Raw genomic sequence first — 23,309 nt, 5'->3', positions numbered from 1 at the left:
CTCTACTTCTCTATCAACACTCTCAATGCAAAAATTACATCTGTGGTACTCTTTCTGGGCATGAAACCAAACTGCTATTTGAAACTTACAAGCATCTGGTCTAAATGCCCCACACAAAGAAGGCTGTGTAACCCATCATCAGAAATTTTAATTAACTTTGTTTACCTTTGATTTTCTTCTAGTAACTGAAGTTATGATTACTTTATGTAGTCATGTTTACATGTAACAAAAATTATTTACCCTATTCTGCCTTTTTTTAGGATTACAAACCTTCTTCTTCTTCTTCTTCTTCTTCTTCTTCTTCTTCTTCTTCTTCTAATACTACAGCTATTACTACTACTACTACTACTACTATATTATTATTATTATTATTATTATTGTTATTGGATTTCAATCTACCAAACAGATTTTGAAAGCAGATTTCACTGTTATATTCAAAAAACCTCTCCTATTATTTCTGAGATGATGTATTCAGAGCCACTCCACACACACACACACACACACACACACACTTCACTGAAGAGGAGTAAATACCATTCACAGCTCAGCGCTGTATAAGACATCAAAGCTCTCTCTCTGTTCCAAACTCTGAGTACTGCTGTCCCTTTGTTATGGGCAAACACTGCACAAACATTTTAACTAATCTATTATTATACTTTCCTCTTCAGGGTTTTTGTGATCAGATTCTCCGCAAAATTTATATACACTTATCTTCATCTTAATAGTTCCATTGATAAATTTACTGATATGCAGTAATGGGAAATGGTGTGTTGCAGTGAAAGAGATGTCTATTTTGGTTTCTTTTATGCAATGCGTTGTATATACTTTCAGCATTTTTTTCTTCTATTAATTCCCTTTACGTTACTCCAGGTCCATGACCCCCCCCCCACGCCTCCCCCACGGTCCCTGCTTTTCCTAAAGGTCCACTAAGCTTTACATGTTGAAATAGTAATTCAAACTGTTGAAATAGGTTAATTAGGTACTCTTTGATATTCATACACGACACATCATAAGGGCTTCTGTCGCCGTGACAACTGTCACTAATGGAGAAGGAGTTGGAGCCCCTCCTCCATGCTACATAACCCCTCTCTTTGAGGTGGCCTTTCAGTCTCTTCTGCTCTGTCTCCATCTCTTTATTGCTGGGGTAAGTTCTGCTCTCTCTTTCTTTAATCCCTACAGCCTTTGAATGGTCAGTGTTTGGCATATACATTTAGGATTTAGATTTAATTATTAACATTAAAATATCAACTTCATTCTCTATTTTTACTCATGAAAAGTGTTTCTTTAGAACATTATTGTAACTAACCAATAATACCATTGTCTTAAGGTCATTTTTGTGCTTTCAAAGTGTGTGTGTGTGTATGTATATATATATATATATATATATATATATATATATATATATATATATATATATATATATATATACCATATAATATTTATATGCATGTATTTGAGAGACCAGTGTACTGATTGAGGCCTAAATAATGGATGTGGGTGCAGTCAGAGAGAGAGAGAGAGTGCTGTTATCTGATATGTGAACAGACTGTCAGCATGTCTACAGGCTGTGTGAGGTCACTCTCGGAGACAGTAGAGCACAGACTTGCCACGAAAGAGCGTCCCTGTAAGTAACAGTGTTTGTGTATATGATATTCTGTCTGCTTGTCTCCATTATTGGTAACTATTTTAGGTAAAACCTGAATATTTTTAAGAAAAAATGCCAAAAAACAAAGAGAGAAGGTGTTGAAATGGGAGACAGATGGCAAGCTGACTTGTACACACCAGCCCTTGCCTGTGCAAACAATGGTATGGAAGCAGTATTTGCTGTCTTTGAGTATATTATCCTAAAGTCCTCTCACCTTTCCCTGTCCCTACAGATGAGGACAGTGAGATGGACAGACAGAAGCACAGCACTGAGGACAATCAGCAGGACGAACTGGGACAAAAGAAGCCACGGAGGAAAGACACGCCTGTCCTTAACTCCCCTCCACTCATACCGGGTACACTTTCGCTTCTTTATCTTCTCCCAAACTCACCAGTTTTCTTCACTCATTCTACATGGTATTGTAATACAAGTCCTATTTTTGACCCTTTTCCCCCAGGAGTAAGGTTAATGAAAGGAGAACCACGCTTGATTCACTTGGAGGATGAAGAAAAGGAAGCAAAGAAATAGATTTATTTTTAGATTTTGAAAGTGTTGTATGCATCATGTTTATTTTACATTTTATTGTCTTCTGCATGTGTTCGTACATGTCGTAATGAAACCTTTTCAATTTTTGGGTTACTTTTCCATGTCTCAGAGATTTATGGCTTAGAAATACAAATTTTCTGCAAAAATTTTTTGTTGAAGAGTTTTTATTATGAATGTTGCAGCAAAATGCAGGAAAGGATCTGTTCATAAACTTTACATTCTGATAGGTCCATTTGTTCAAGAAATATAAACACAGATTAGGCAAAACATTATGCATTATGACCACCTCCTTGTTCTACGCTCATTGATTGCTCATATCAGCTCCACTTAGCATATAGGTGTACTTTGTAGTTCTACAATTACAGACCGTAGTGCATTTGTCTCTCTGCATACTTTGTTAGCCCCCTTTTACCCTGTTCTTCAGTGGTCAGGGCCCCATGGATCTTCACAGAGCAGGTACTATTTGGGTGGTGGATCATTCAGCACTGTAGTATCAATGACATGGTGGTGGTGGTGTGTTAGTGTGTGTTGTGCTGGTGTGAATGGATCAGACACAGCAGTTCTTAAACACCACAGTGTCCCGGCTGGAATGAGAATAGTCCACCAACCAAAAATATTCAGCCAACAGCATCCTGTGGGCAGTGTCCTGTGACCGCTGATGAAGTTTCTAATAGAGTGGACAGTGTTTAAAAACTCCAGCAGCGCTGCTGTGTCTGATCCACTAACACCAGCACAGCACACACTAACACACCACCACTGCATCAGTGTTACTGCAGTGCTGAGAATGATCCACCACCTAAATAGTACCTGATCTGTGAGAGTCCATGGGGGTCCTGACCACTGAAGAACAGGATAAAAGGTTAAAACGGGATAAAAAAGTATGCAGAGAAACAGATGGACTACAGTCTGTAACTGTAGAACTATAAGGTGCACCTATATAGTAAGTGGAGCTGATGTATGTGTGTATGCATGTGTGTCCAACTTGTACATTACATTTCTTTGTTATGGATCTGAATGGCCTTGTAAATATATTAGCGCATATAAGACAGCAGACATCCTGCTGCTTTATGAGGGGTCACCTCCCGCGTCTCAGAGAAATGCATTGTAGATGCATGGCTTTGCTTCGGGCATCAATGAGCTTGCTCTCCACTCCCCTCTGCCTGGGCGGTGGGTAAGAACTGGCACAGTAGCTGGGTCTCTTAGTGTAACGGATTAGGTACCTCTTCCTCACACCTGCAACACAAAAGAGCTCTAGGTTAGACAAAAAAAGATTTATCTGTGATGCATGAAGTATTTTGTCGCTGTCATTACAAAACCTCTCTGGTAATTAGTTCTCAACTTTAACGTGAATTATTGTAATAGAATTGGATAATCAGTCTGTTAATTGTCTGTTAATGTCTATACAATGTAAAGAGTAGCTGGTCTTTTCAACTAGAATTAAAAAAGTGATGAGGTTTATAAAGTTTTTTTTAAAGTCTTTCTAGTTTATGGTCAGATTTTCTGCACTTTCCCCATATATCTCACCATGCTATGGTGAATAAAGACACAGAGTCATCGTCTGAGCCCTTTGAGTTCAGATTTATTGTCACAACAGTGCAATAATGGAGCATCGGAACAAACATGATCACACCACCACGCCTCTCTTGGTTTGTGATCATTTTCCTCCCTTAATAACAAAAGAAAGGGATTGAACAGAGTATAAATGTATGGCTAGGTGTTAAACTCACAAAGACACACATAAATGCATAATTGTATATCATAAAATCTTGGGAAGAGTGCACAAAACAGTAAAAAAAAGAACAAATGAATATGAAAAACAAATGTAGTTAGGCAGGAATATCAAGGAACAAATTTATGATGTCTAACATCGCAGTACACAAGACAACTTACGGTTTATGGTCCTGAGCTATAAAATATTATGTTAATTAAACAAATCTGACCTTGATATTCTTTATTTATTTGAGGCCACCCTTCATTTTTGACACTAAGCTGAGTTCAGATCAATTCCCTTTTTCAGTTTGAGAGAATTTGCTCTTATGCCTAAAGAGGAAAACAGAGCTATGACGAAAACAAAGCAGTTGACAGACATGTAACATACATATGAAATTAAAATTTGTCCTAAACATCTGGCAGTTTGCTAGTACAAAGCATAACTAAGAACAGAAATTCATTAAGGCAAACATTTCTTCTTGAATATTTAACTGACACTGCTTACTGTAACTGATCCCTGGTGGCCCGAGTGGTTTGTAAGCAAACAGAAACATGCTTCACATGCTTTCCAGTGAACACAAGCCTAGCTGTGCTGCACTCATCACTCCACTCAATGTAATTCTGCTCTAAAATGAGCGTTAGAGTCAAGAGAAACAGAGAGGTCGTATTAGCCATTCAATTACAGCAACAACACTGAGCATGAATGTCACCAATTCAAAATGATACCCAGCTCTGCTTCAACTGTTTAACTTTGCTGGTGACAGGATATGAGGAAAAATGATTTCGCTCACATTTAATATCAGCAGAACTATCAATGGGCCAAGAGCAATTAGATGTGTGTTCACTACAAAGCTTACATTTAGATTTGACCACATTATAGACCATCACAGACAGAAAAAAAGCTTGATAACAATGGCTGCTCTGATGCATGGTCACCTGCTAATCTGATTTAACATGGCTAATCACTGAGCACACAGATAGAAAATAAGCAGAATATTTGTACTCATAACACACAATAAATACAAAGGGTGACTGGCATAGAAATGAGTCTAACAACCAGTAAACATTCTATTGAAGGACTTCTCTTCAAGAGGAACTGAAAAGAAACACCAAATACTACACCGAGGTCCAGAAGTATCACATGTCAGTGGTGCAATAAAATGATAGATTTAAGGCAACAATTATTTTTAAGCATAATAAACCTTCATAAAAATAAAGACTCGCACAGTATGTCATGACTCCTCTGATTCATCTTCTATCACGGTTTGTGCTAGTTTGGGAACAATTAAATAATCAAAATAACAATCTATCTCTTTGGTCAAGGCAACAATATTTCACACAGTGATTTTGTTAGCTATTCAAAATATCCCACTAAGAAAAGAAAAGAAATGAAAAGAAAGAAACTCATTTACAGCATATATGGTATGTATGGCATTTCTGCTGGCCAGGTGTATCTTTTAAAATATTGACTTTTTTAGATTAGACAGTCCCCCATTAATTCTGGTACTTCTCCACTTTACTTACATCTTAATACCCAGCACCCTTAGTATGTGCTTTGAATTACAGTCACCTTTAGTACATACAATTTTAGCTTGTTCCTAATAGACACTATCCTCATTGCATTCATTTGTCAGTATGGTATTTAGAAAGAGAAAACAAAATAAACTCAACCGTTATGGCTTGGGTGTAAAAGAATAGACGTGTTGGTGGCTCATGTGCTGAAGGATTTGATTAATTGCGTCATAGTAACATAATAAAACAGTCTGAAGAAGATTGGAGAAGCATCTCCAAGCATATGAAAATAATGAAGAAAGTTGTATCCCTCCCAAATCCCAATTAAATCAAACATACCTGGTGAAAGAGAATGAATTTGCAATGATGCAAACCATCCATGGCATAAAAAGCATAATGTTCATTGTTGATTGCAATGTTCAAAATGATGACTATACCTGTACACAGTTGTTTATAAATAATATTTCCCTCTCTATATACATTAAATACATACAGAATGTTCAAAAATACAATTGACTGTTCAAATCAGAAAGTACATCTATTATATTACAAGTCCTGATCAACGGAAAATTATAACAGCTAGGGGTGGAGCAAAAGATTATAGGCATTGCAGCTTGTACAGCATTATTCAATGTAGCCTACTATACTAGAGACATTTACACATGGCCACAAGTTCGGTCATTATATTTTGAGGTCAGATTGCCCTGCTGAATATATTAAAATATCTCGCTCTAGTCAACTTACGTTCACAGCAATATAGATTGTACCACCTGTCTAGATTATTTTGGCAAAATAGAAGTATAATGTCAAGTGAATGACATCTGTCAAGTTTACACATTTTGAGTATTACAAACTGAGCTTATTACAGTTAGAGCAAAATAAAAATGAATGTTCTATAATGGAATTTTATAGGCAATGTTGCATGATTCTTCAGATGACCAAATGTCCCCTCAGAAAATCACAAAAAAAGAAAACTGTCAAATGTTAAATGTAAACTAGTGAAGTCTTGACCAGCATATATACAGATCTCAATGCATATAAACTCAGTAGTTCAGTACAAATAATAATAATTACAATAATAATAACAATAATAATAATAATAATAAAACAGACATTTTCAAATTGTTCTTCCACACGAATATTAACATTCAGCTGTGGGTTCTGCCTTGGAAAGAGGCTTACAGTGGGGAGTGAAGCCCAGTTGAGCTGGCTGTGTGTCTGTTCCAGGCTCTCTGTCTGTTCCCATTCTCTGGCCAGTGTCTATAGAACTCTGGAGCACATGCAGCTATAGAGCTGAAGGCTGGGCAGTGGGCTGTGTGTGTATCATCTCCAGGGAGAGCTCAGCTGGGGAGGAAACCATAATGGCCAGGCTGCCATATGCTCCCTTCTGGCTTCAGCACTAACAGACTTTCCCTGCATCTATGGCAACACACGCTGGCTAACATGACCCTGCACTGGGTTAACAGTATGAAAAGGTCTTCATGCTGTGTCCCTTTCAAGTCTCATCGCAATGCCAGGCCCAACACGAAGCCATAAAGACACATTGGTAAAAGCAAGGAAGAATTAGGCAACACCAAAAAACCAAACAAAACAAAAAAAAAACAAAACAAAGAAGAAGAAAACAAAACAGAAAGTCCTGTTGCAAATGAAATCCCAAAAGGAAGGAAAAAAGAGGAAAAATGCATTCCAAAAGCATCATTGTGGCCACCAGATGGAGCCATGGTGCAGGCTTGCTCAGATGTCGGAGTCCTTGTTGGGAAATTAAAGAGTGGTTAGTGTGCATCAGGCGCTGAGGCGGCTGCAGCAGCAGCACTGGCTGCTAGAGAGGTGGATGAGCTTTCATGACTGCTATGCTCCTCATCGGCATCTGCGGAAAAGAGGAGATATATGGCACATTTAATGGCATGAGCCCCTGCTCCTGATTCCCTGGGTGGAGAAATGAGATGAAGATGATAGGAGTGTCATTAGGATGCTGTGAGTTGCACACCATGATAATAGAAATACACATAATGGTCAACAAACTGAGGTGTTCTTGTATTACAAACACATTTTAAGGAGCTTGAACATGTACTTGTCACATCAGGGAATGGATCTTGCTGTTTTGTAGATGGTAATGAGGATGGACTATCCTACACTGTATGAACAAACTGAGCACCATGCGGAATTGTCATCAGAATACCTTCAAGCATGTAGATGGAGGGGGATGACCTGACTGAACATGCCACCAGTACCATCACACAGGTTTCTCCACCATGACTAAGAGAGTAAAAGTAAAAGCATTCCTTCCTTTGATTAGATGACTGGCTGATTACATTTCAGGTAAAACCTTTAGAGATTTTCTGCTCTTGATGTTTGTGGAGAACCTGTGTGATGCTGTCTCATAGGTAAGGCGACCAGATGTCCCAAATTTCCCCAGAACAGTTTCTTTTTGTTAGCTTTATTCTAGCAATCCTGGCTTACTCTCAAAAAGGTTTAGCTGTCCTGTATTTCAGAGAACATCATGTTCATTGTTAGAGCATTGTGTAGAATATTAATGCACACAACACATGCGATATATGCATAACCACCAGTATGATCAACTCCTGGCCAGTCGTATGTCCTGATAAAAATACACCTAGTACACTCAAAGAAACCAAGCTTGCTGAGTTTGGATTTTAATCAATCTAGGAAGAAGGAATGACAGCCTGATGTCTAAAGACATTTGTGTTCATTGAATGAAGACCTTTACAAAGGTTTACATTTTTGAGAAAAGGTCTGGCTCAGCAATATTAAGGGTTTTCTGTTTCTGTTCATATGTCAGAGCAGTAACCTATTGTGACCTATATGTGCCCATGTTTAAAAAAGTAGGTCTGTACACCATCTACCCTATGTGAAAGAAAGGAGTAAGATGAAAAAAGATTATTAATCTTATTAATGTAGTTATATTTGTCTGACCCTCCAGCACCCTCCTGACTCCCCTGTCCACTATTCAATCATGGAATATCTGGTCACCCTACTCATAGGGGGATGAAGAATGTGTTAGTGTTACCGTCAGAGCTCTTTGTATCACTGTCATCACTGTCAGGTGAGTCCAGCTCCTCTGGCACCTCCCCTGACATTCAGATAAGACATGGGTCACTATAGAACATACTGACCACTGTGCACTGTCCTCACTCTGACACAATACTATTAATGCCTCAAAACTGAGACAAACACCCTCAACAATACAAGCCATCTTTCATCCTGATCTAGAAGAATCTTGTACTATTTGCTACATTATGAAGTGCAAAACACCAAAATGACATGGCAACCATCATTAGTCATATTACAAGTATGGGGTTTTACATGTGTTAGCATGTTTTAGTATGTCATAACCATCAAATCAACTGCCATAGGAAAACCTTGAAGCTGGTAACTACAGCAGAAGTTAAAGTAATGAGATTTTGTTCTGCCTAATTTTTGGCCATTTCTATTGGTCATTCATCATGAATTTTTAATGGAAGCTCACACTATCAAATTAAAGATAAATATATTTACTACTGTCATGCGCAATAGTCAGTACACCCTCAGTCAAATTACATGCTGATTTTCTAAAGAAAATGAGTTAACACATCCTCGTTTTTTTCTGCAGAATTTCCTGAGATAAACAAGCTACAAAAAATGAAGCATAAAATGTGAAACATATCTTTTACACAGGTCACATTTTATTATAAACAGTAACTGTGCGATAAAATGTGCAGAAGTGTGTTATCTGTACAGGATGTGTTAATTTATTTTCACTTAGAAAATCAACAAAACAATCAAGTGGGCACAAACTTTTGCATATGACTGTAGATCTGATGCTAAGAAACATAGTATCTCAAAGAGATGTAGATCAGGAAAGATGTGTAACTTCACATACCATTTTGAACTTGCTGGCTATTGTCTGTATCACTGCTGGTGTCAGGCTCCCCTTCATTAATAGGTCCTGCTTTAGTTCCATTTGCCCCCCCTGGGTCCTTATTGCCCTCTGCCTCTTTGGGCTGCTTCTCTGTGGGCTCCTTCTTGTCTGCTTTAGCCTTGGTGGAGTTCATTGGCTCCAATTTGCTGTCTTTGTCTCGTTCAGCAGGTGATGTGTCTTTTGCTTCCTTCTCAGTCTTGTCTTTGTCCTGTGCTGTGTCTGTTTTCTCTGTGTCTGCATGTTCCTCACTGTTCTGTTTTCCTTCAGCCTCTTCCTGCTTGGCTTTCTCTTCTGCCTCCTTCTTGGCCTTCTCCTCTAGGTCTACAAGAGAGAACAAGCTGCATATAAACCTAATGCACCAATGAATTTGTTTCCAGTACAACATCAGGCCAGGTAATCTCTAAACTAAAACATTTAACCCAATATATACTGGCCTAATAGAACTGGCCTTCACTAACTTGGGCTTTAGCATGGTCACCTTTGGCTGCCTGAGCTTTCCACTTCTCTCTGTTCTGCTGCACCTCCTCATTCCAGGTTGCCTTGAAGTTCTTGAAGTCGACACTAAGAAGGGAGGTGCTGCCCTCTGAGCCTGTGCTCTTCACAGTGGGACGCTTGCCATCTGATGGGATGTTATTCAAGCTGTGGATGTAAAAAGACACATGCACACAAAATTTTCATGAACATGTCTTTCATTGTTATTTTTTGAATTATTTATTTCAGTCAATTTAACTGTTTCAGATTAACTTAATGTAATCAATCTGTAATCAATATTATTACACCATTACAGTACTCCTAGTCTTGTGTGCCTAACATATAGTAGAAACACGCTACATTTACTCCATTACATTTATATAAGTATCTTGTACTTGAACGAGTCATTCTAATAAAGGATGCTTTATGCAAAAAAAAACAAAAAACTTACAGTGCAACAGTACTTACAGGGCTACAGTATATATATATATATATATATATATATATATACATATATAGCTAATATTTTATTGTATCTTTTCATGGGATAACACTATAGAAATGAAACTTGGATATAACTTAAAGTACAGCTTGTATAGCACTATAGATTCAACACACAGCCACTAATGTCTAAATAGCCAACAACACAATTAAATACACTTCACAGTGAACATGTCAAAATTGCACACAATTGTGTCGTTGTCCCTCCCTGGTGTAATGTGACTCGTTCCAGGTATGAGGTTCCAGGTGTGAAAGGGGAGCAGGGTTGTTAAATTTGGTGTTTTGGGTACAATTCGCTCATACTGGCCACTGGATATTCAACATCGCACCTCATGGCAAAGAACTCTCTGAGGATGTGAAAAATAGAATTGTTGCTCTCCACAAAGATGGCCTAAGCTATAAGAAGATTGCTAACACCCTGAAACTGAGCTACAGCATGGTGGGCAAGGTCATACAGCAGTTTTCCAGGACAGGTTCCACTCCAAACAGTCCTCGCCAGGGTTGACCAAAGAAGTTGAGTCCAAAACCATATTCAGAGGTTGGCTTCAAAAAGTAGACGCATGAGCGCATGACTGCTGCCAGCGTTGCTGCAGAGGTTGAAGAAGTAGGAGATTAGCCTGTCAGTGCTCAGACCATACGTAGCATAATGCATCAACTCGGTCTGCATGGCCATTTTCCCTGAAGGAAGCCCCTTTTGAAGCTGACGCACAAGAAAGTTTGTTGAAGACAAGCAGTCCAAGAACAGTGATTACAGGAACCATGTCTTGTTGTCTGACGAGACCAAGATAAATTTGATTGGCTCAGATGGTGTCCAGCATGTGTGGTGGCACTCTGGTGAGGAGTACCCAGAAAAACTGTCTCTTGCCTTCGGTCAAGCATGGTGGTGGTAACAACATGGTCTGGACCTGCATGAGTGCTGCTGATACTGGGGAGCTGCGGTTTATTGAGGGAAACATGAATTCCAACATGTACTGTTACATTCTGAAGCAGAGGATGATCCACTCCCTTCAGAAACTGTGCTGCATATTTTCCAACACAATTACGACCCCAAACAAACCTACAAGATGACAACTGCCTTGCTGAAGGTAAAGCTGATGGACTGGCCATGGTCTCCAGACCTAAACCCAATTCAGCACCTGTGGGCTTCCTCAAGCAGAAGGAGGAGGAGCACAATGTGTCTAACATCCACTGGCTCTATGATGTCATCATTGAGGAGTGCAAGAGGATTCCAGTAGCAACCTGTACAGCTCAGGATTAAGGCAGTGCTACATAATAATGTTGGTCACACAAAATATTGATACTTAGAGCACAATTTAGACATGTTCACTGTGAGGTGTATTCACTTGTGTTGCCAGCTATTTAGACGTTAATGGCTGAGTGTGTGAGTTATTTTCAGAGGACAGTAAATCTATACTGCTATACAAGCTGTACACTGAGTACTTTAAGTTATATCCAAGTTTCATTTCTATTGTGTTGTCCCATGAAAACATATAACAAAATATTTGAATGTACTTTACATTTTACCAGTAAAATACAATCTGTCACGTAGTGATATGCAAAAGTTTCAAATTACATGTTTTGTTGTAAAAAGTTAAATAAGTTTACACATTCCCTACAGACAACAAACTTCTGCACATTTTAATGCACAATTACTGCTTATTTGCAGGATTTAAGATAAATCATAATATAGAAATTTTAATAGAAACAGAACTAGAAATAGAAAGAAAAATTGTACACAAAAATTAGTAGAAAATGTGAAATTCCCTGTAGAAGATGTGTTCACTTATGTACATTTACAAAGTCAACAAAACATGTAATTTGAACGGGAGCGTTGAAACTCCTGCATATGCCTGTGTGTACAGGGAGTTTGCATTGTGAAAGAGAACTGCTGATTCCACTACACAACAGGACAGCTACAATGGCTATATCAGCATTTGAATTTGGAAGAGCTTAGCTCTCTAGGCTCTCTAAGTGTTGCTTGCAGCACGTAAAATGAACAAAGGGCCACAATTTTAAGTACTCGCAAGTCTTTCTTATCTGTGCATTAGCTCTGCTCATGCTGGTGTTTGTATAAATGTTACTATAGCACACTCGTAAGTGAGTTCATCATGTGAAGTAAGTCCTCTGAAGTAAGCTTATACCCACATCTGGCTATACCTAAAAAGCTGTGAACTCATTTCAAAAACTGCTAGCAACTAGATGGAATGAGAGATGTGTATGTACGTAATCTCTTACTGTGACTGTGATGATCATGTGGGTATGTTTATGTGACAGAATATTTAAATGCCTCATTGTGTGTGGTGTTCTACATGGACAGCTTTCTACAGGCTTCATATGTGAGAAAGTGCATGGAAAAGTAACCTGCACTCAGCATGTGGGCCGGTGTGTGTGTATGCAGGAGGGATTAATGACCCCTCTGGATAAACCCAGACAAGAACACAAACATCCTTCGTTATGTATGACTGTTCAGCTCCTCAGCCATGTGCAAACAGCCACCAGACAACTTAGATACAGAAGTTAAGGCACTGCCTGTCTGTACTCAAACGCTGCTATCTCTGCTGCCATTTATCTAAGAGTTGTGATCCCACAGAAATCCCCACTACTGCTGGTGAAAAAGATTCACACATGACCATGTAGTGCACACTTTAGCTCAGTGAATGTGAAGCATAAATGACTTAGGAATTTGCATTCAGACAGTCTGGCCTGGGATTTGTCAAGCTGCTTGCACAGTAGTACAGCTCACCTCGAGCGTCTAAAGCCAGCCAGCCCCGAGCGCGATGCCTCATCAATGAGCGGTGTCACTATTTTCTCAATCATATCTGTAAGAACGGTGAAGGTGGGCTCCACGATGAAATCGATGAAGCCTGTGGGTGGGAGAGATAAGACACAGTGCTATGAGTCCAGCTGTAACTGGAGAAAAATGCAGACCAGAGGAGAGTGGAGCGATCATATAGTACATACTCACTCACCGATCTGAGACTGGGCCACCATAGTGGACTTACGGTCACAGAGAGGAGAGAAGGCCAGGCCCAAATCTGCTTCTTTATCACCCTGAAACAAGGACCACTCAGTTACTATGCAGGCAGAGGAGTTTAAAGGTTCACCCTTTATTTTAGACCCATGCAGATTATCTACCGAGGTGAAACTCAATTGACTGTCAACAATGTTAGGGTCAGGTTTAGGATTAGGTTTTACTTTGAAATTAAGGTTAAGGGTTAGGTTTAAAAGAACTGAAGGTTCAGTTGTGTTTAACAGGTATGTAGGTGAATGTGAGTTATAGATAAGATGTGCAACTACAAAGTGGAAATAAAGTGATAATGTATAAAGAACAGGGTGAAATCTGAATTACATAAGCATATGAACATATGAACAAATAGACAGAACTCTGGTAAAAAAAAAAAAGGAAAACTTTTGTTTTTTAAAGGAAACAAAGAGGTTACTCTGTAATCTTTGATTACTTTCACCAAAATGTTTCAGGGTATAGAGTGACCATATAAAGAGCAAAGAGTCATTTACAATTAATTACAACCAATAACAGAATTTGAAGGTCCCGTTTAGTATCATGTAAACCAACTATGCATGCACGATCTTGATTCTTGGTGCCTAGTAAGTTGTCTCTGCATTCCCAATGGCCTTTTCTGTTGAAAGTTGTTGATTTAATTAGCAAATGTCATTGTTATCCAATAAAACAATAACTCTTATTATCGCTGCTCTGTGATCCCCTGTGCCTGTCTCACAGGTAATAACGCTGTAAACTCAAAACAAAGTTGACTGTTGAACAAATATATTTTCATTTCTCGTATAAGATTTTGCTGACAGGACTCTTCACTGCATGCCGTTGCTGACCTTCAGGGGAATGGCGTGAAGCTGGCAGGCTTGAGAAATAAATTTGCTCACGTTGAAAATGATTTGTTTAGCAGTTTCATTCATTGCTCCTGACATTTCTATTAATATGATTAGTGGTAGTGTACCTGGGAATGGACTGATTAGACACTACCTTTGCACATCAATGAATCAAATTTCTACAATCCTAAGAAGAGCAGCAGGAACAAAATGCTTTATCATTTCAGCCAATGATACGTTAATTGGTTTGTTACATTTGCATAAATATTCAGCTCTGGAATCACACAAAATTGGATCCACATTGATTTGGGTGGAAATTAAGCTCAAGGAAAAAATAGCCTGCTGTTACTGTGGTGTGGGAGAGAAAGCTGCAATCTTTTGTGGGTGTTGGGGACACAGTCTAGGCCACTACATTTTCTTCTAGACATATCTGGCTAGCAACTGATTAAATATTGTAGCTATTAACTGTATGATACTGAGTGTGAAAGCTTTCCTCCTTCTTTTTTAATGATGACTCTCTCCTAAGGTTCGCCATCTTCCACTGCAAAATTCATATATGCTATGCTATTCTTACATCAGCAAAGAAGGCTACTAAACTCCTGGTGCCATCCTGATCTACTGACAGAAAACAATTCATTTTGAGTGACTGTCAGACTATCATTTATCAATAAAATAGACTGAGGCCTCAATAAGCTTAGGTAATGAGCCTTTGGTCAATCTGCTCATTAACAGAAGAATGGTCTGAGATTAGATGAGACTAGAAGTAAACTGTTTGGAGTAGCTGGTGGATATTAAGCAAGAGCAGGATTATAAAACAGTGGGGAGGGATTATAATGGCTGAATGAGTATGAGACAGTGTGAGATGTCTGTATAAGACAGCGCCTGTGATTGACTAGTTTGCACTGGAATTGGAACTCAGGGAACTCGGCAGGATTAGAAGCAGCCAGCTCAGTGCAGGGCAGCATGCCTGGGTTTGCCTTTCCATTTACAACGTAGCTGACTGTGAGACTGAAATAATGTCATGTTGGTAAAAAAAGCTACATAAATGTCAGACACTGAAGGAATTTCACTTTTTAGTCATTTACTATAATCAGGCCCTCAAAAACAGTGACAGTTAAAAATGTTTTTATCTATTTAGCAGTCATGTCACACAAAGTAACAGCCATGGTCACTTAACAGTGTTGCTGGCAACAATGATGATCACAAGCCTGAAAGACACCAGCACAAATTTCAATCTGTCAGGCCTGCACCAGGTGAGAAGCATGGAACCCAAATTTTGCAAGCCCAAATCTGTAGACTACCTTACCACTTGTGGAATTTTTTTATTGTGCTTTACGTTTTTCCTTTATTCTGATTTTTTTCACGTCCAGAGTAGACAAGGGTTTGCAGACTAGGGTGGAATGTCAACTGAGACAGAAACTACTAACCAAGAGTACAGATGACAGAGCACTGTTTGAAATCAGACTGGGCCATTGCAGGTTTATGTCACAGCATACTCTTGAATAAAGATATTAATCACTGCATCCAATGTTCTTTTTGTTTGGCACAGAAAAATATTTACAACATTTTCAAACAAATACACAATTTTTTTGCATTTATGTGTTAATTTTTTCCCAATAACCCTTTCTTTTTACTGAAGTCATGAATTGGCATCATTTCCACCAATTATGCAAACTTTCTGCATTTAATTGCTAAAACAAACTTTTATTCAATTCAGCTGTTGAAACATAAAGTGACTCAGAGTGATTTGATGTGAAATGGTGCATTATGGAGAAACTTACTGGCTATTTACAATGGTGGTGTTGACAATGCAAAGTTTAGGCCAAAACTATGTCATTGAACGATTATGAAAAACAATGTCTCAGATATCAAGCAACATTTTTGAAACCATTTCAAACCATAGCTTTCTGTGTGATGACCCACCCAACACCCCCAACCGTCATTAAATGGTGCATGGTGCTGCTTATTGCTTGCTGCCCCTACTATCCAACAGCAACTTTGTGTAATACACAATGCAAGGACAAGTAAATATTTGTAAAAACACTACCTTGGCAAGAGACAATCAAATGCCCACCATTTTTTTCCAGAACTTTTTTTTTCCAGAACTTCCTGAATTTAAGATGTGCTTGTCTCGTTTTAACACATTTGTATTCATCAGCCAGAACTCAGTCTCCGATCATGCCTCAGTATTCTGATAAACAGCAGGCAAAAGGACACTAACCTGCCTGAAGAACTCCTCCAGCAGAGAGGTAGTCCAGTGATGGTGTAGCTCCCATCTTTTGGCGGGATGGCTGATGTCTGCAGTGTGCAGTAATAGGGATAAGGCCTTTGGTTTGTCAATCCTACAGAAGACAATCAGAATGAATTAGCTCCTTACAGCATTTAGCATGGCATTATTCTGATATTTGCACTTCTGTGGTCCAACACTCACGCCTCTGGTTGCTGGAGGAAGTTTTTCATGGCCTTGATCTGCTGGAAGTGACAGGACATATCTGTGGCCAAAACCATCTCTACCACGAGGGCCCGTAACTCTCTAAAGGCAGAGAGAGAGACAGAGAAATAATGGACTTTAAACAACTGCTTGTCTAAGTTTACCTGTACTGTACCATTGACCTATCTATGCTCCACCTACAAACATATCCTTTCATAAGAAACTGTTTTGAGGTTGGATAAGCTTTGACAAACATCTCATTCAAAATACTGAGAAACTGCAGTAATTGTATTAATTGTTTTCATTTCAAATGATATTTATTTTGTATGTACGCTGTTAGGATACATCGAGCATAGGCTTTTCTGTTGTGTAATGTAGCTACTGTAGCATGGCAGCAAATCTCTTGTCATTTTGAACCTGACTAGTTTCAGTTATCTTCATCAACACAGTCCAGCTGAGTAGTGTAGAATTTTAAACTGCCCTGTTACAACCATGCTGTTCACCACCAGAACAAGCATATGTTGTGTTTTTGGATGCTGGTATGCTTGTCAACCAGCATGACCATGCTGGGTGACCAGCTTAAGAATGTCGAGTAGAATCCATGCTATTCCGTTTTTTTCAGCAGGGTGGAAACGCTGCATTATGTTATGAATTTAAACATAAACCTGAATTCATTAGGTTGGCTGGTTATTTTTGCCTGCATTCTGTAAAATTTGTCAAACGTTGCAACAACTTCATCCAAAGAACATATTTGTGTGCAGAGCTTTGACAGGTCAATCAAAACTGTATCGTCTCACCTCCAGTCATCCTTTGATAAGTTAAAGAGGATGTTCATCTCATCATCATCCTGTAGGAGTCGATAAGCAGCACTCACATGGTGGTTCTCCTGCACTGCACGGTCATTGTACAATATGGCTGCATCTGATCTAATGAAATGAATAAGACACAGTTTAACAAGAGCAATGCCAGTCATATGTAAGGACCAAAACACAGCTGATACAGTAATATATTCCACCACTAGTAACAGTGAAATGATACCTGGTTTGTATGTGGAAATTGTTAGTGGTCCCAGTGTGTTCATAATCATGTACTGCTGCTGCAAATATCATTGCGAAGATTTCTAACTCTGTTAGCCAGTGCTGCAAGAAAAGAAGTACAGTAGTTACAAGCATCGTATGGCCCTACAGCTAAAATACATCTGTAAAAGCAAATAAACCCCCAAAGTCATTAATATGTGAACACGATGGAGCTCTGACTTATTTTTCCTTTCTTCTGCTTTCTGTTCTCAGCCTTTCTCTGTTTTGATGTACATTACCTTTAGTAGCTCAACAGTGATGAAATTCTGTCGAAAAGCACAATAAAATATCTTACAGCAATAAGCTGTTACTGCCATGATGTCTCACAGTACAGCTTGGGAATTTCTGGCAGGCTGATGTTCTGATTTAAGGGTTGTAGCTTAACAGTAAGATACAAACAAAATTTAATAACATGAGCAAAAATAAGCTGCAAAGTGAAGAATAAATTCATACCACAAAGTCAGTGATTTTTGATGTTTAAACTCCTGAAACAATGGCACATAACACTCATTGCAACATCATCATTCTAGTGAATGCCCATGTGATGGCAGCACACATCATTGAGGAGTTAATGAGCATGATTCTAGCAGTGCCAAAGCTGATTTGGAGGGAGTCAGAGGGAGATTAATTCCTAATCGATCGGTGCCTGAGCAGTGAGCTGAGGTTGGAGTGAAGTGCTCATGCTGCCCCTTCTACCCCATTGAGGCACCCATCCACATGCAATATATTCAACTGTCAGTCTTAATGAAAAACAGCAGGAGCTTCATCTCCACACAAACACAGGCACAGTACATTCTTAAATATGAGTGTGTTAAAAAAAAATGTTTTCTTTGGAGCAATGCCAAAGTAGAACCACATTGGGTTTTCTAAAGAACTTTAACTGTCTAGATCTTTTTTGTAAATGAGCTGTATGGGTATAAAAAAAATTACAAATCAAGAAGAATAAAGTTTTAAGATATTACACATTACATACATGAATAAATGTTCAGGAACTTTATTTTCAAGACAGTATTTTTGACCCTTGCTGTACTCACCACCATGCCAGATTTCAGCAGAAGGTAGTGTACAGTCTGAGTGACATCCGCAGCATGAATGAGGTTATGGTAGGGGTTTTTGTGTTTGCTGTAGCCCACTTCCAAAGCCTCCACAAATGACACCAATGCAGAAATGGGGATCTGAGGAGATTGTAAAGCAGCACAGACATCCAGAAATAATGTCAATAGGTTTGATATGACAGTGATTACATAGGACATGCAACTATATTTGTGGTTGACCCAACATGCTGTAAAACAGTGGCCCAAAAATGCCCATCTAATTAGTGATAATGTTGTTTGGTTGATATATATTAGATATGTATTTCTGTGTCACTGATTTAGATCAACCATAAATACAGCTGCATGTTTTATAGCATCTCTTACATAATTTCAAACCCTGTAATTATTAATTCATAATTCTGTAAATGAAACCTTTAGATAAAATCTGACTCATAACACTCAAACAACATTAGCAATAAAGTTGTTTGAGTGACATACATTTGATATGTATATTGAATAACTACCCACACTTATCAGTTTTAGATATACAGAAAATGTGAAAGACAGCGGGGCTCACTGTCAGCACCTTACCTTGAAACGATTGATTAAGTCATATCGGGTGAGAAGTTCATAAAATATGAATTTCAGTGCATGGTCTCCACTTGCATCATTCAGCGCAAACACATCAAATGACCACGTGTCCACGTGCTGAAATAAAATCAGAATTACACCTCCTTATTAGAGGCTAAAATGTCAATCACTTAAACTCTGGTCTACAGAGCCCCGCTGGTGACATCCTGTATAAATAAAAATAATGCAAGGCCATAAATTAGTAAGGTGTGGGAATTAGATGATTAAGTCGTGGCCACGACGTAGTAAGCCGCGATTTCGTTCCCACGCCTTACTATGTCATGGCCATGACTTAATCATCTCATTCCCACATCTTACTAAGTCATGGCCATGCATTGGGATCTCATTCCCACATGTTAATAAGGCATGGCCATGCATTTTTTTTTTTTTATACAGGATGTCACCAGCAAGGCTCCGTACTGGTCTGTATTTAACGTGAAATGTTGCAGCAATGTGAGGATTATATTTGATATTTAAATTTGATTATGAAATAAGTGATGAAGGAACAAATCACTTCACAATCAAATATTAAAAAAAGTTTTGTATGATTTTGTATGGTTTGACTTTCAGTAAGACCTCATTATTATCATGTAATATGTTGCTGCTGTCATATTAAAACCTTGCAAGTCTTTGTTCATTCACTGTTTTTTATTGTTACCCCACTTTGAAAAGACAAATAGACCAATAAAAGCAGTTCAAAATTACTTGTAATAAAATCTTGACATCAACTCCTAAAATGTCCAAGGGTCTCCATTGGGCCAAAGCTTTATTATACACTTTTATAACTTAAGAATAGCCCAACCAGTTTCCTGCAGTAAGTTAATAATAAGCCTAGGATTTTGAGTTAACATACACTAAAATATTTTTTTTGTCCTTTTCCTATAAAATTGTAATGTCAGCAATATGAGGTTTTGTTATGACAGCAGAGATATATATTTATAAAAGTGAAATGTGTCTCCACACACAAGCTGATCATCATTACAGTCAACATGAGGGAAAGAGAGTGTGTGAGCAAGCAAGCGAGAGAGAGAGAGAGAGAGAGAGAGAGAGAGAGAGAGAAAGAGAGAGAGACAAAGCCCTGACTGAACATATTCTTTGAAAGCCCAGGAGCTGCTGGACTCGTTAAATGAATTCCAGTAATAATGTACGAGAACAGAGCTATACCACGCATGCCTGTGGCTAATTTATTGAACTATTTTTCCCTTTCCTCCCTCTCTCGTTTTTTTTTTCCTTGCTCTGAAATAAAGTTCTGTATACTTTTGACAGGGCTGGCACAGTGAACATCTAAAATATGTGGCATTAAAGATTTAAATTTTGAAATTGAAAGTTTTCTCCTGCTCTCAGTCTCTGTCAGTGGATAGAGGATTAGAGGGCCCGTGGTGTATCTGAAGGAGGGGGCCAGACTCACAGCAGCACCAGAGCTCAATTGCTGATGCCTAGAGAATTAGATCCACTACAAGCATCCAGAGCAAGCAGTAAGATATCACTGCCTAAAACACTCATATCCAATCCATGTCTGAACCAGGCAAACCCACTGATGTATTTGAACTGGACAACATCAGGGATGTGGTTCAGAGCACTCAAACTCAAAGTACACAACCCTGGCAGATGTAGATAATGCTGTATTGATCTAAATATGATGTCAGAATGTGCCACAGGGCTTTTTCCGTGGGTAGGTGAGTGGAGTTGTTAAGCTTGAGCTGAAAATAAAGTCTGTGTAGAGTACCCAGTGTTTATTGTGTGCCATAATGTCTGTTATTTATGTGTAGTATAGATGAATGTACCTCAAACCCTGTCTCACCGTGCACATTTCATATAACCCAGGTGGTAAAGGAAAAGATCAATTCTGCACTTTGGCTGATTAAACAGGTTTGTTTGCCTGGCAGAGGCTGCAATTCTGTCATCTCCCAGGTGAGCAGTTAATTTCCACACAAGCTGACAGAAAGCATGATCTATAGTATGTGCTTAAAACGCTTTGAACCTATAACTTATTATTCAGTTATAATGTTAAAGGAGAATTCCACCAACTTTAAAAAAAAAAAAATCTGCATAATTAAACAGGTATCAACAAAGTAATTCAGAGTAAATTAACCTTTTCACATCAAGCCACTCTGAACGTCTGTTTACATCCCAAATACTGAATTATGCAGACATTTTGAAAAATCAGGGGAACTTCACTTCAAGACTTACTATTTAGCAACTGCAATTAATTAGCCAGCACAATATATCTTAATAATGCATATATTATGCAGATGGGAGAGTGAAAAACTCAAGTGTAGTACAATATATGGCCTTCATGTTTAAAGTGTTTGATTCAGAGATTATGTATGGTGATGTTTAGGAAAAAAGAAGTGCCTGCTCTGTGAGGTACTGTCAGTCGGCCTCTGGCCCAAACAAGTACCTTCAGTACTGTGATGACGCTGGGTGGATAGCTTAATCCCACCATGTTGGATGTCCGGCGGTACATCCTGTCAGAGAAAGATAACACACTCCAGTCAGTGGCAGAGCACACACAGAGAGAGATAAAGGTAGAAAAAGAGCAAAAAATCCTGTTTAGGTAGAGGTAGATGGAGGAATTAACATTTAAAAAGTAGTAGCACAGAAGGAGGCTTCCCACACAGAAAACCTCACATAAACATTTTCTGTATCAAGCCTCTATCAATGGACATAAAATTTCAATATGCCTTACTTTGTAATGCAATAGTTCCTATTTGAAGACTTGCTTCTGTTCCCTTTGTGATATTGAGGACCAGATGCAATAAGGTAAGACGGTACAGTACAAAAAGTGCCAGCTGCAATATGGGCTCATGACCCTTGTGAAATTACTGCCAATTTAAATCTGTAGCTAATCAAGCAAACTGTGCCTAAATTGTCCACATTTGCACTAGGCCAAGTAGGGAGCCAAGGGCCCCATAAAAATACAAATTAGATGTACCGTACATTCTGGTGGCAAATAACCCATTTAGAAATAGAACAGAGAACTCAAAATGGAAGAAACTAAGACGTTTGTCACTTCGTACTCAAAGCGTGCTTAACAGACAGTAGATAGTATTATATAAAGGAAGCATTAATGCTAGCATAGCGAGCTCCAAGGCTGATCACTCACAAAAACTTCTCTAAAATGAAATGGGATTACATTATTTATTGCTTCCTGGAAAAAAGCTATCTCACTGCCCATTACTTTATGTTATTCTATCCCGTGTTATCTCACTACATTGGGAGGTAATTTAGCTTCTTTCATGCACATTTCTTAAAACAAGCAAAATGATGTACTGTTACAGTGAGACAATTTCACTTAATAAAAGGTAGATAAAGAAAAAAATTCTAGAAATATGTAAAATAATATTTTACTACAATCTTAAAAAGAGTAATATTAGACATATTAACTAGAGTTAGGATGATTTCACTTACTGCAATACTATTTCTGCAGTGTTATGTCACAATATATTTTTTTCTAAATGAAAATGTAATGTAGAAATAGCAATGTATTCTTATATTTGAATTTAAATTGCACACTCATATATGCATCTTTGGGCTCAAAATGAAAACTCAAAGTCAGTTTTACCATTGCAATTTATCATGTACACTAAATTTGTTATTTGTATGTCATTAAAGTATAATTTACCTTACATGCATTTGCACTTATTTTGCTTCTGATGCTCCTCCATACTCAGGAGCCCAGAGCATCTAACTTAAATATGTGCATGAAGGAGGTCCCAGTCCAATCTTTTTCCTACAGCTGCAGAATCATTAAATCCAACTCTGGCTGTGAGACAGAAAGCTAAACTCTCTACTGCTGTGGCCAACCAAGACTGGAGCCTGATATGGAGTTTAAAAGGTGTAGTATCACATCATATCACATGTAATGAAGATCCTAGAGCGACTGCTCCTCCATCTCCTTAGACCCCAGTTTAAACATGCACTGGACCTCCTGCAGTTTGCCTACCAGGAGAAGGTGAGTGTAGATGACACCATCCTCTACCTCCTCCAC

The 23,309-nt window shown here is 38.5% G+C and overlaps 2 protein-coding genes across 10 annotated transcripts in view; one reads left to right on the top strand and one right to left on the bottom strand.

The window, feature by feature from the left end:
* The first annotated feature begins 387 nt into the window (after positions 1–387).
* ppp1r17 (protein phosphatase 1 regulatory subunit 17) lies at positions 388–2,338 on the top strand. Of its 3 annotated transcripts, none has more exons than XM_037537311.1 (4): positions 388–1,144; positions 1,546–1,624; positions 1,878–2,000; positions 2,103–2,338. In XM_037537311.1, exons 2-4 carry the CDS (start codon positions 1,555–1,557, stop codon positions 2,171–2,173), a joined length of 264 nt encoding a protein of 87 aa, XP_037393208.1. In that variant the 5' UTR covers positions 388–1,144; positions 1,546–1,554; the 3' UTR covers positions 2,174–2,338. The 3 variants fall into 3 exon arrangements, with proteins under 3 accessions (XP_037393208.1, XP_017555787.1, XP_017555786.1); XM_017700298.2 differs by having other exon boundaries at positions 390–1,144; positions 1,504–1,624; XM_017700297.2 differs by lacking the exon at positions 388–1,144 and having other exon boundaries at positions 1,457–1,624.
* A 747-nt stretch (positions 2,339–3,085) lies between these two features.
* The window catches only part of pde1ca (phosphodiesterase 1C, calmodulin-dependent a), a 137,358-nt gene continuing 117,134 nt past the window's right edge, over positions 3,086–23,309 (bottom strand). For 4 of the 7 annotated variants that reach the window (XM_037537034.1, XM_017700348.2, XM_037537037.1 and 1 more), the window contains 13 exons: positions 21,720–21,786; positions 19,280–19,396; positions 18,689–18,829; positions 17,617–17,717; positions 17,376–17,504; positions 16,579–16,680; positions 16,369–16,489; positions 13,274–13,355; positions 13,048–13,168; positions 9,811–9,971; positions 9,294–9,653; positions 8,442–8,504; positions 3,749–7,280 (listed from right to left, as the gene is read on the bottom strand). In XM_037537034.1, the coding sequence (XP_037392931.1) occupies positions 7,186–7,280; positions 8,442–8,504; positions 9,294–9,653; positions 9,811–9,971; positions 13,048–13,168; positions 13,274–13,355; positions 16,369–16,489; positions 16,579–16,680; positions 17,376–17,504; positions 17,617–17,717; positions 18,689–18,829; positions 19,280–19,396; positions 21,720–21,786 (1,660 nt within the window). In that variant the 3' untranslated portion in view covers positions 3,749–7,185. Of the gene's footprint in view, positions 3,425–3,748; positions 7,281–8,441; positions 8,505–9,293; positions 9,654–9,810; positions 9,972–13,047; positions 13,169–13,273; positions 13,356–16,368; positions 16,490–16,578; positions 16,681–17,375; positions 17,505–17,616; positions 17,718–18,688; positions 18,830–19,279; positions 19,397–21,719; positions 21,787–23,309 lie in introns of those variants that run through there. The other 3 variants (XM_037537038.1, XM_037537035.1, XM_037537036.1) reach the window with 3 other exon arrangements.

This window comes from Pygocentrus nattereri, chromosome 3 (genome assembly GCF_015220715.1).
Source record: "Pygocentrus nattereri isolate fPygNat1 chromosome 3, fPygNat1.pri, whole genome shotgun sequence".
Classification (NCBI taxonomy): domain Eukaryota; kingdom Metazoa; phylum Chordata; class Actinopteri; order Characiformes; family Serrasalmidae; genus Pygocentrus; species Pygocentrus nattereri.
Note: the sequence above shows the minus strand (reverse complement) of the source record. Positions and strands in the feature narration are given on the sequence as shown.